This window comes from Lagopus muta, chromosome 11 (assembly GCF_023343835.1).
Source record: "Lagopus muta isolate bLagMut1 chromosome 11, bLagMut1 primary, whole genome shotgun sequence".
Lineage (NCBI taxonomy): Eukaryota > Metazoa > Chordata > Aves > Galliformes > Phasianidae > Lagopus > Lagopus muta.
In genome coordinates this window covers 8,951,772-8,963,162 of record NC_064443.1, presented here as the reverse complement: position 1 = coordinate 8,963,162, position 11,391 = coordinate 8,951,772, and the positions used below count along the sequence as shown (strand labels likewise).

General features: G+C 50.6%; 1 protein-coding gene across 2 annotated transcripts in view; it reads right to left on the bottom strand.

Moving 5' to 3' along the window:
- Positions 1-481: 481 nt before the first annotated feature.
- The window catches only part of NCKIPSD (NCK interacting protein with SH3 domain), a 35,138-nt gene continuing 24,228 nt past the window's right edge, over positions 482-11,391 (bottom strand). For both annotated transcript variants that reach the window (XM_048957090.1, XM_048957091.1), the window contains exons 9-13: positions 6,894-6,974; positions 5,523-5,651; positions 3,930-4,022; positions 2,594-2,766; positions 482-2,046 (exon numbers count right to left, since the gene is read on the bottom strand). In XM_048957090.1, coding sequence (XP_048813047.1) covers positions 1,843-2,046; positions 2,594-2,766; positions 3,930-4,022; positions 5,523-5,651; positions 6,894-6,974 — 680 coding nt within the window. In that variant the 3' untranslated portion in view covers positions 482-1,842. The remainder of the gene's footprint in view (positions 2,047-2,593; positions 2,767-3,929; positions 4,023-5,522; positions 5,652-6,893; positions 6,975-11,391) is intronic.

Sequence of the window (11,391 nt, the reverse complement as noted above, 5' to 3'; positions counted from 1 at the left end):
CAGCAGGGCCCATGCTTTTAAAATGTGCTGACGGCTTGCCAGGTGACTTGTGCTAATTACCCAGCTGACAGCTCGGGGAGGATGAGGAGCAGTGCCGGGATGCTCGGAGCGCTGGAGCACCTCTCACATGGGGACAGGCTTCCAACACTTGAAGGGAGCACGAGTAGAAGCAGGAGTGAGACCGGCTTGTGACAGGGCTGGATAGCAGAGGGGGAATGGCTTTAAGCTACAAGAGGGGAGATGTAGGTTAGATGTTAGGATGAAATTCTGTGCTCACGGCAGCGAGGCAGTGGCAAGGCTGCCCAGAGCTGCGATGCCCCATCCCTGGAGGTGCTCATAGCCATAGATGGGGCCCTGGGCAGCGTGAGCTGGTGGGGGGCAACCAGCCCATGGCAGGGGGTTGCAATGAGACGATCTTTAAGGCCCCCTCCAACCACACTGCAGGGCTCATCACGGCCAGACAGGGCTGTGCTCACACAACTCCAGTTTAAGACATCTTTATTCCTCTGCATGTTACACTCAGTGTTTAAGAAAATACAGCATCCCTTTTGACATTCATACATTTTTACACAGGAAAAATAGGTTTCTCTACGAGGGCGGTTATTAAGCTTCAGGCATTCCCAGACCAAACCTTTCCATTCCTGAGCATGACGGTGCTCAGAGCCCAGGCCTGTGAGCAGAGCTCAGCTGTTGTCTCCTAAACCTGTACATCTGTGCCCAGTGCTTCCAGTTCCAAACGCCCATAGCTTCTACACAGGGTACTGCAGAGGAAGAGCTGGGGACAGGAGCGACCAGACTGCGCACACGGATACCTAAGGGACCCACGTTAGTGTGTGACTATCTGTAACAGGGATACAGGTTAGTCCTGTTGGCTAGAAACCTAAAGGGGATATAAATAAGGGTTCCCCACTCTCGTGCATGGTCACAAACAGCCACTGGACACCAGGCGCACGCTGCCTCACGGACAGGAGGGCAGCGAGCAGAGCTACTGCGAAGCTCAAGGCAAAAAACCCACAGGCGTTATGAACAGAGCACTGCCCACATGCAGCCCCTTTGCCTGGGGCAGTGCTGCTGTGGAGGCAGCAAGCAGCAGCCGTGGCTGCACAGGGCACTGTTTGTGCCACAGCCACACCAAAGGCTCCTAACAGCAGCACCAAAGGGTCACAGTTCTAGGCTGCTGCAGTGTGCAAGATACTCAGATCTAAATGTCACTACAGAAAGCGGGTTGAACAAAGCAGCTGCTGCACTAAGAGCAGGACCCCGGGCGCAGTGCTGCCCCAAGCGTTAGCTGCAGGCCAGCAGGGAGGGTCAGGCTCGCAGGCGAGGCGCTGGGCAGTGAGCCACTGCCTCCCGGGGCAGCGCTGCAGCACATTGGCACGAGCAGCAGAAACAAAACAGATGTTACAAAAGCTTCTTCCAAGCACCAACAGACTCCACTTGGTCACTGCAGGGAGAGATGCACATGGAAAATAAAGTGATGCTCTAAGGCAAAGGCCTTTCACTTCAGGACGGTGGGACACCAGCGTAGCTAAACACACCCCACCTGGCTGCTGAGTCCCTCTGGGCTCTGCCCTTCCTGCTGGCTAAAAATGCCTCCTGCTCAAGCGCTGGGAGCAAACCAAGCACCAGCACCCAGCCTGCTGTGCCCAGCGCTGCCCTCCCTGGAGCACCAGGCCCCAGGGCACCCTGCTGACACTCCTACAGGGCCGGTGAACACTGTCCAAACCTTAGGCCTCGCACAAAGGAGGATAAGGTATGAGCTGTACTGGAAGGGAACAGGGAGAAAGTGTCAACAAGAGACGCCTTTGATCCAAGTGGTTCAAACTCGAGTCTGAGGGGCGGTTAGCTGGTACCAGGGGAGATTTCTGGGAACTCCTTATAGATCTCCAGGATGATCAGTTTGTCCATCTGGCACTGCTGCTCCTCCTCCTCCTCCCCCAGGATGCGCTGCAGGATGCCCTGCAGGTCAGAGAGGCGGTGCTGGTGCTGCAGATACGGTGTGGAGCGGATGATGGCGTGCATCAGAGACAGATACTCCATCCTCAGCTGCCAAGTGGGAGGGGAGAAAAAACAGGGCACAATGAAAAACTCAAAATGAGATAAACAAGAGTGCCAGCCTCCATTATAGCATGAGCACAGGAGCAGCTGCTGCTGCATGACCAGCCAGAGAGAACTCCAAAGGCACTGCTTTTCTGGAGGACTCATCATTAGCTATGGAGAACTGTGCTTTTCCCACATCACCTCAATAATGCTTTGATCACTCCCAAGCATAAGCACATTCCCTGCCTCTAGCACTAATAAAACACAGGAGATCCCTCCTTCTGCTACTCACAGAGGGGCTCTTTTCCCAAAGGTCGCTGAACAGAAGGGCACAGACCACCAGAGCCTGGCAGACCTTCCTTCAAACACCTTCCCACTGCCATGTGCCAGGCAGGATAAATCCTCCCTTCCTCCTCAGCCCCTCAGACAGAAATGTTCTGCCTGCCCCAGCACTCCACCCCTGTCTGCACCATCAAGCCCCACAGGTGAGGAGAAACACCACCGCTTTGGGACCACGCTCCCCTTCTCAGTGCCCATGGCTTTGTGTGAGCACCTTGTCTCCAGGGGAGAGATCAGCAATCTGCCGCACCAGGATGTCTATCAGGACCATCATGTCTGTGTGATAGAAGATGCTGGCTGTATCCTTGCTGGCAAAGATGTCCTGCAGGAACTTCAGCACCGAGTGCGGCGGCTGAGGCTGATGCTTGAAGATACAAACTGGATCATCTGGGGGTGGCAGGGAGATCACATTAAGCCACACACTCCCTGCTGCCCACCTCCTCCAGTGCCAACCCCTCCATTGTTCCCCACAGGTTTTGGGGAGGCGCCTGCCCCCACCTCAGCCAGTTGCTCCCTGCCCATGGCTAGCTTTTGTGCCAGCAGTCCCGAGTGCTGTGCACAAAGTCGTGTAATCAGGATGGCAGCTCTGCAGGGCACCAAGCTGAGACCAAAGTCATTAGCATTAGCATTAATCATTGTTTATGTTTCACCTAACATCCTAGGTGAAAGCTCATTAGCACATTACCTCTCAGTGCCTCCCTTTCTTGCTCAACAGCCACCACTCATTTTCTCCCTGGTTTATTAAGTCTGGTCCAATGACCCCTCTGAAAAGCCCACCAGAGCCTGCATCAGAAATAAGCTTTCACCATGGAGACCAGGCTAGGACTGTTCTGGAAGCAATAAAAGAAACACCTCCAAGTTTAAATTACCCATTTTGTACCCTGTTTTCTATCAAAACATGTCCCTGCAGACCACAAAAGGGGCTATGGATAGTGCAGGAGGTGGGCACAAGAGAAGCATCTTCCATTGGTTGTGGTCCTGCTACTCCTCAAAGTAAGGAAATCCTTTTGGGGAATTTAAATATGAAAAAAGCTAAACAAAGGCTTTTGGACAGGGCCAGACATAGAAACACTGAAATGCAGGACGCCGTCAAGCTGGTATAGCATGGAAACTGATTTGCGATCCCAAAGAGAACTGAAGCCTGAGTAAGACGAGCTGCAAGCATCACAGGGTGAGTTATTTACCAGCATATCAACAAAACAAATCTCAAGCTGCAAAGCCCCTGTGCTCCAGAAGGTATTAGAAAGCACAATGGTGGCATGCAGCGCAGGCAGAAATACCTGGCACTGCTCTGCCTGCAGTGATCTCCAGCTTTCTAACAATCTGCTGTGCACAAGCTCTGTGCATACAGCGGATTTCACTCTGCCCGGAGCAGGCAGAAAGCTAACCCTCTGCTGGCCAGTCTGAAATGGGAAGCTTCACCCTAAGCAGCACGTCAGCCTGAGCTGACAGCTTCTCAGCTGCCTGCAGCCCCAGCACCCCCAGCTCTTACCAAGCACTGTTCCCAGGAGCTGCACCCCCTGCCAGGCGGGTGACAGTGCTGCACTCACCTCCCCTGTTCAGCAGCAACAGCAGCTTCTCCGTGAAAGTCTTGACATTGGAGTGCTTGCTTATCGTCATCATGATCACGCTGTGCTCTGGAACTAGGGAAGAAACCTGCTCAGCACATCCCTTTGTTTGCTGAAGACAACAGTAACAAAACAAAAAAGGAAAGCAGTACAGGGCTCCCACTTCACAGCATCGCTCTGGGGAACTGCAGGGAACCAACCCATCAGGGCTACCAAAGTTTTCAGGGTTTCAACCCTGAGGGCACTCAAGGCCAGGCTGGATGGGGCCCGAAGCAATGGATCTTGTGGTTGGCAACCCTGTCTGTGGCAGGGGTTGGAACTGGGAGATCTTTAAGGTACCCTCCAATCTAAGCCTCGCTATGACTCGATGAACACGACATGTTTCAGCAGAGTTTTTGAATCGACTGCACAGCTGCAATGCAAGACAAATGAGCAGGCAGAGAAATAACAAGTCAATCCACTGATAAGCAACCTGAGCATCATTTAACAGGTTCTTAGCATCAGAGAACAAGTCACTGCTCTCAGCTACACCCCAGGTGTGCAATGGTCCCTCAGAAACATGCTGCCTGTCACACATTATCGCCCAACTACTGCATCCAGGAACTCTATGGGTATCTGTGCAAAAGTGCAATGAATGAAAGCAGCAGAGCCTATACTTAATCAGCCTCTGTGCAATCAACTTTCACATGAGATTATAAACTTCCACACAAATTTTAATGAAGTACAACTCATAATAAGTAAATTACTAGACACGTCCTGCTGTTTTATCCTCCCCTTTCTCCACAAAGCCACGGATAAGGTCATGAAGCAGAAAAGCAGTAAATAATTAAATACAATTGGAGCAACAGGAGATTTTGCAAACTCACCCATTGTCCAAACTCACTCAGGGTTAACAAGTGGCAGGACCTTGCACTACTTCCCAGTTTTCCAACAACAAGCTTTGAAGCTCCCAGTCAGCCCTGCAGGGAATGGGCAAACGCCCTGCTCTGGGGATCACAGGCTTTGTCTATTAAGGAGCTCAGCAGAGGAGGGAGGATTGACAATGAGGGAAAGTAGGAGAGAGTGCAGCTCAGGCTAAGGATAATAATCTCAACTCCAACGTGTGAGCAGTGAGTAGGGTTCAAGAAGTGCAGCTGGGTAAGCAGAAGGTTTGTGAAGACCTTCTTAAAGCAAAAACTTTTTTTTCTGGACAGATACCAAGAAATGCCCATTGAAGCATGCTCCCTTCCAAATTAGCTGTGCCTACAAGTTAGCCATACACGTGTCCTGTAGCCCAGCAGTTGCTTTGATCCAGCCAGCTTGCATGTACAGACAGAAATCCACTGCACTTCATGGCTGCTGTGCTGTAGAGGGTCAGCTGGTTGGACATGGGCTCTCAGCCTGATTTTCCCTCTAGAGTTTTGTACGGTATTTGAACAGACAAAAGTAGAAACAGTGTGCTGCTGGAGGCTGAGAGAGCTGCACAGGTTGTCACAACACCATCAAGTCCCAGTGAGATTCTGCATCCCCACTCTTCATCCCCTCACTGGTCCTGACCTCTGGGGTCCTGCCAGGGCAGACTAGCACCAAACCGACCTGGAATATGGAGATTGAAGGCCAGAAGGACGTTGATGAACAGGTCAGGGAGTTGGTCGGTGGTGTCTGAGGGCAGCCCATCTTCAATCACATCCAGCAAGAACTGCACAAACTGAGAGTTGAGATGTTCTGCAGAAGGATAAAGACAGCACTTACATCACCAGGAAGGTACACCAAGCAATGAGGGACCACGTGAGCCACTTCTCCGTGCCTTTAGGCTTAAAGCCACTACTGGAGTGCCAGTGTTAGCCACCAGGAAGTTAACAAATGGCTTTGTGCAAGAGACAAATGGCTCAGAATTACCCACAGTTCACACAAATGCTGAATGCTCATTTCCCACTGGCTTTTTTTAAATTTATTGTTTGAGTAAACAGAATGCCAAATTCCGCTCCAGCTGCTGTTCCAGCACCACTGTCACCAATGAAGGCTTCAGGTAGGCAGAGATTTGTATTCTTGACCACTGGTCTAATCCATCTATTTAAAAAAAAAAAAAAGGGTAATCATCCAGATCATTAGTAATAACCCATTTTTCAATTTAGCTATTAGGAAAGCTCAGGAGCTCATGCAAATAAGTCCACCTGCTGGAAATAATTGCCAGGGTTACACGAGGAGAGAAAAGCAGGAGATGTGAAGACTCGCTCCTCAGTCCCCACTGCACCAGCTTATACCTTGCACGTGGTTATTGGAGTGTTAAGGTGAAGCTGCTGAGGAGATAATTATAAAAATCTTCATTGCATTTCTAGGAAAGCTGAATCCAGAGCTTCCCAAGTATTGGGAACACAACACGGCAGGGGAAGAAGCGTGCAGAGAGCACTTTCTAGCTGAAGGTTGACATAAAAGAAAGGGTACGACAGGCAGAGCTGGAGCAATGCCTGCACTTCCCTCTTGACTGCAATACTCTTAATCATCTCCACTCGCATGAAGAACTTGAAATTCACAGGGTTGTGCCACCTTCTTACCAGGGAGAGCAGGGAGAGGCCACATTATGCAGCTGATGGATTGAGTGGACATTCATGGAGCGATCTGAGTTAGCATCAGAAAGAATGTGTCTGCGGCAAATAAGAGGTGAGTGCTGTAGTGCAGGGCACCAGTACAACAAAACATTTGGATGAGTACGCTGCTGAGCCACAGTGCTGGGCAAACTGCTCCTTCTGCAGCGTGGCAGAATGCTTCTGCTCCAAGCCAGATTTGTGCTGCTCTTACTGAAAACCTGGCCTCTCCGCTCTGTGTTTCCATCAGGGAGACTCCAGTGGTGAAAAGGAGGCCCTAATGTCACCTTGCTGCCATTGAGCGTGCCCCAAGCTGTCCCACAAAAGCTCCATCCCCAGGTGCCCCATGACCAGCGCTGACACACGCACAGGCTGCTCTTACCATAATGATGGTATGGAAGGGGCTCCCCCATGGAGAATATCATTGCCAGCACCAGGGCAGAGTAGCACATCTTCTGATGATCTGCAAGAGAAGCCCAGAGGTTCTGCCACTGATTGTTCTGAGGGTTTGGTGCAGCACCCTCAGCTGCTAAGCCACATATTTAATACAGACACTGCACGCTGATTGCACTGCTCTTTGTTCTCGTATTTACTGAACTATCAGGGTGTTTTCCTGTTTAAGCACACGCCTTCTGCACCATGCATTGCTAAATTAATTTAAAAATAATCACAACAGAATTCTCTTTTTTTTTTTCTTTCCCTTCCACTTAAGAGGACGTGGGCAAACTCCACGTGAATAATGAAGAACCTCCCCTGCGCAGTCCCAGGACGCAGCCCATAGTTATGCAATTACTGCACCCAGAAAAAGCATCCATCTGGCCACCCTGAAGTGCCGCCTGTTCCAACCACCGCCGCCCCCGGAGCGCTGCACTGCTCATTACCACCTCAGCTCTGCTCCACTTCTGCTACCTCAGCTCTGCCTGGAGGGATGGAAAGTCTCTGGGGAGACCACCAGGTCCCTGCCCACGGCTCAGGCCATGCCTCTGCCCACTGCCCAGGCCGCACACACCTCCACCACCAACACATCCTGCAGCCCGCCGGTCCAATGCCAGTCGTGCTGGCAGCAGCTCCAAGTGAATATTCCACAGCCGGTGCCTTCCCTGAATGTTAATTAACGGATACACCTCAGTAGATTTTTACAGGGAAACAAAAGTCACAGGATATGAGCTGTGTGATAACAAAATGCAGCCTTCGTCCAGAGCGGTGAGGCTGAAGGAAAAGCTCCCTTCCATGTATGATGCTTCCCTGGTTCCGGCTCCCCCTCCAACCCAGAAAGACTTCTCTGTGCACAAATCAATCCATTTCTAAGTGCTAGCCAGCTCAATTTGATTTTGACCACTCAGGCTGGTGCCATCATCATTCCTAATGCTCCTGGAGTTGGCTGAAGGACTTGCAGCAGTTGGCAGCTTGCAGATTTACTCTCAGAACAAGAGAAGAAATGCTAGAGAATCATTTCAGCCCAATAACCCTGAGAATCCACCTCCATCAGCAGAGGCTCTATAAACAAAGAGCATGCAGACTTTGCCAAAGCTCCACAAGACGCCTGAGCTTTGAAATAGCAAACACTTCAGTGAAAACGTACATCATTTGGGGCCCAGCTAGAGATACTACACACTAACAAGATCACGAGTTTGTATGAGAGCAGCCTAGACAACGCGGCAGCAAAGAGAGCTCCTGTTAAACAGAGAGGGAGGACACTGAGTAACTTAAATCTAATTCATTCTTATCTAAGAAGCTCCCAGCTATAAGGTGTCAGTGATACCAAAGCTCGCAGTAATAGAAAAAGGATCTGACAGCAGCAACAGGCACCTGCACAGCCAGAACTGACAGGCAGAGGCGCTTCCAGGCACCACCACTCAGCCACTGTGGGCACGTCCCACGTCTGGCTGTGCTGTTTTCCCAACTATTCATCACAAGACCTCTTCACTTCTCCATCTGAGGCGCCTGGAGCTGATTATCAGAGGCAAGGTGAGGCAGAAGGTAGGTATGGGGAGCTACTGCTCCTGTGTTCTTCACAATGCTTTCACAAACAGAACTTTTCTCTCGTTTCAGTGCTCCTTGCACAACAATGATCTGAGAACCAGAAGCCAGCACTGAACATGCAGTTGTAGCAAACATAGAGGAAGAGATTAATTAGACATGGGATGGGGGGGAGGGTGGTTACGCATGTCTCTGCCCCATCTGCTGTGAACTGATGTCCATTTGTAGCAGCTGACTGCAGGCTCCACTGCTACGGATGCTGGATGGGAAGTTGCTGAAAAGAGTCTGAAAGCTGAACAAGGAGCAGATCTGGATTAACTTGGTGCACTCATTCAGCACACACTCTGCAAGTGTTTGAAGCACTCCCACTGCGATAAGGCTCAGCCAAGGCTGCATTCCTTGACATGCTTGCATCATCCTGAAAAACAGAGTCATTGCCAGCCAAAGCATAGCATTTTTTTTTCTTCCAGAGCAGCACCAGTGGCAGCAAGTGAATAAATAGCATCCAGAAAGCTCTCCTGAAGCAGAGGGACTTCAGTGACATCAGACTGGTAGGTGTCACTGAAGTGGCCATGAAAGACAGAAGAGATGTGGCTGTTTGCTCACCAGCCCGTGTTCCCTCAGCACTGGTAGGAGGGCTGCTATTCTGTCTGACAGGGATTTCTCAGCAGCCACCAAAGACCTTGCTTTTCACCTCCAAACACAGCAGGGCAAAGCCAGGGCACAGGGAGCAGACACAACTGTCTGCAACTCAAGTAAAGAGAGCCTGGCAGCTTGACTTGCACGTACACTGAGCTGCAACAGGGGAGAAAGTCACAATTACAGAGTGGATTATCCCCGTCTGTTTTCTTTGGAATTGTTCTGGCTAATTCTGCCTCGCTGTGCCTTATTATAAGCTCTTCTAATGCTGATAGATGCGCAGGCCAGCCGCATCAGAGAGAAGTGGCCATCCAGAAGCAATAAGACCCAAGCATCTGGCAGCAGAACTGGCCAGCAGCCAACACGCCTGCCTCAGCCCCAGGGTAAAGCTCCTTCTCATCAAAGGCACCCAGCATCCAGGCACAGAGCTTCAGCCTTGGCTGTTCCTCAGTAACAAGCCAGGAGGGATCCTGCAGAGCTGCGCAGTGGTCCCCGGTGGCTTTGTGCTGGCACCAATTGCTCTGGCCCCCGCCATCCACTGAAGGGATTAGCTAGTGCATGGCATGTCATGGATCAGCTGCTATTCCCCAGTTCCTAGTACCAAAATAAGCTCAAGTCGTTCCAGTGCTGAAGGTCGTGTTTTCACGCAAGGCACTGCTTGCCATTTGGCAGTGGGACATGAAGCAGTAAGCACCAGGATGGCAGGAGGGAACTACTGATGCCCTAAGCCACCTCTGAAGGACGGACATGTCTGGATCAAGGATGGTTACCTCTCTGTAGCCCTGCTGTGAAGGCCAGGAGGACTGCACGCTGCACAGATGGAATGCTTGCAAGTGCCTGCTACAAGCTTACTGTGAGGAAGGCAGCACTGCATCATGACTTTGGAAGGCTCCTGTAAGCAAAAGGAAGAGCAGCTTTTACCCTTTAACTGTACTGCTTGAGTGTTACCTCACAGAGGGCAAAAAGCATCTCACTTGAGAAAAATGTAAGGAAAGAAGAGACATCACAGCTGCAGGTTGGAAACCCAGGGAACACAGCAGAGCCACTTTCCACCCATTTCAGGTGGGATGCTTTTGGGTGCCCAAAGCAGAGTCTAACACTTGTTGGGAGATGATCCAATTCAGCAGAAGTGCCACGTGGACATCAGCAAGATGTGCAGAAGTCCCCCATGTCAAAGCTTGATGCTCTGCAGGCAGAGTTAGCTGTGCTGTCTGGAATGACGCAGTCCCTGGAAAGCACCCAGGACAGCAATGCAGTGACCAGGTGGGGCATGGCAAGCAGCTCTGAGAACCTGGGTCAGCCCACCCCGCCTGCATGAGGGCAGCTTGCAGAACAGAGCAGACGACTGAAATAAAACAGAAAACCTTTACCTGGAGACAATCTTTATGAATTAGTGACAGATGCATAATAAAGTTTATTTTTGGCTGCACAAAAATCAGGAATAATGTCAGAGATGCACAGTCATAGTTCCATAACCAAGTATTATTTGCTTCTCAGGCAGAAAAGCCTCTTCCTAGAGAAGAGGCTTCTCACGCATACCCAGGAAAAAACACCAACAGTGTGACAGGCTCACTGCATATAATTGATATGCTGCGGTAACACAAAGAGAAAGCTAAGCCGACATAGGCATAATGATCTCAGTCCCTTTCCACACTAACCTAACGTGCATTGTGCTGCCCTCAGTGCTTTTCAGTCATCCCCCACCTACGAAATGCCCACACTGCAAAGCAAATGTGACCACAAAGCCTTCCGGAGCAGGCTTGGCTCCCAACCCACCTTCCTATCCAGGCACCAGATCAGCCCCATTGCTCCTGTCCACAGCACAGATGTTCAACACAGGCTGCAGCAGCATGCTGGGGACAGGGACATCTATTTTGCACATCCATGGTGGTCTTCTTGGCCATTTACTTGGCTCACAAGCAACGGATGTGACAGTCCCCATTCTGAGCAGAAATATCCTACAGTCTCATCACCAAATTACACTTCTCCAAGAGTCCACAACACCCACAGCAAACCAGCATTATACAGACTGTGTCAGGGGACAGGTAGCAAGACCACAAACACTAATATTCTGACTTCATCCAAATGGTCACTCAACAGCTACTGCAACTGTGAGCTGCGTTTAGAACAAAACAATGCACTTCCAATATCTGCTTGGGAAGAAATATTGAACACATCAAGCCCAAAGGCAGGAAGGACGTTCCTGCTAACAACAGGGACAGGTCATCCTAACAAAGGAGCACAAAGTAGGAGGAACATGA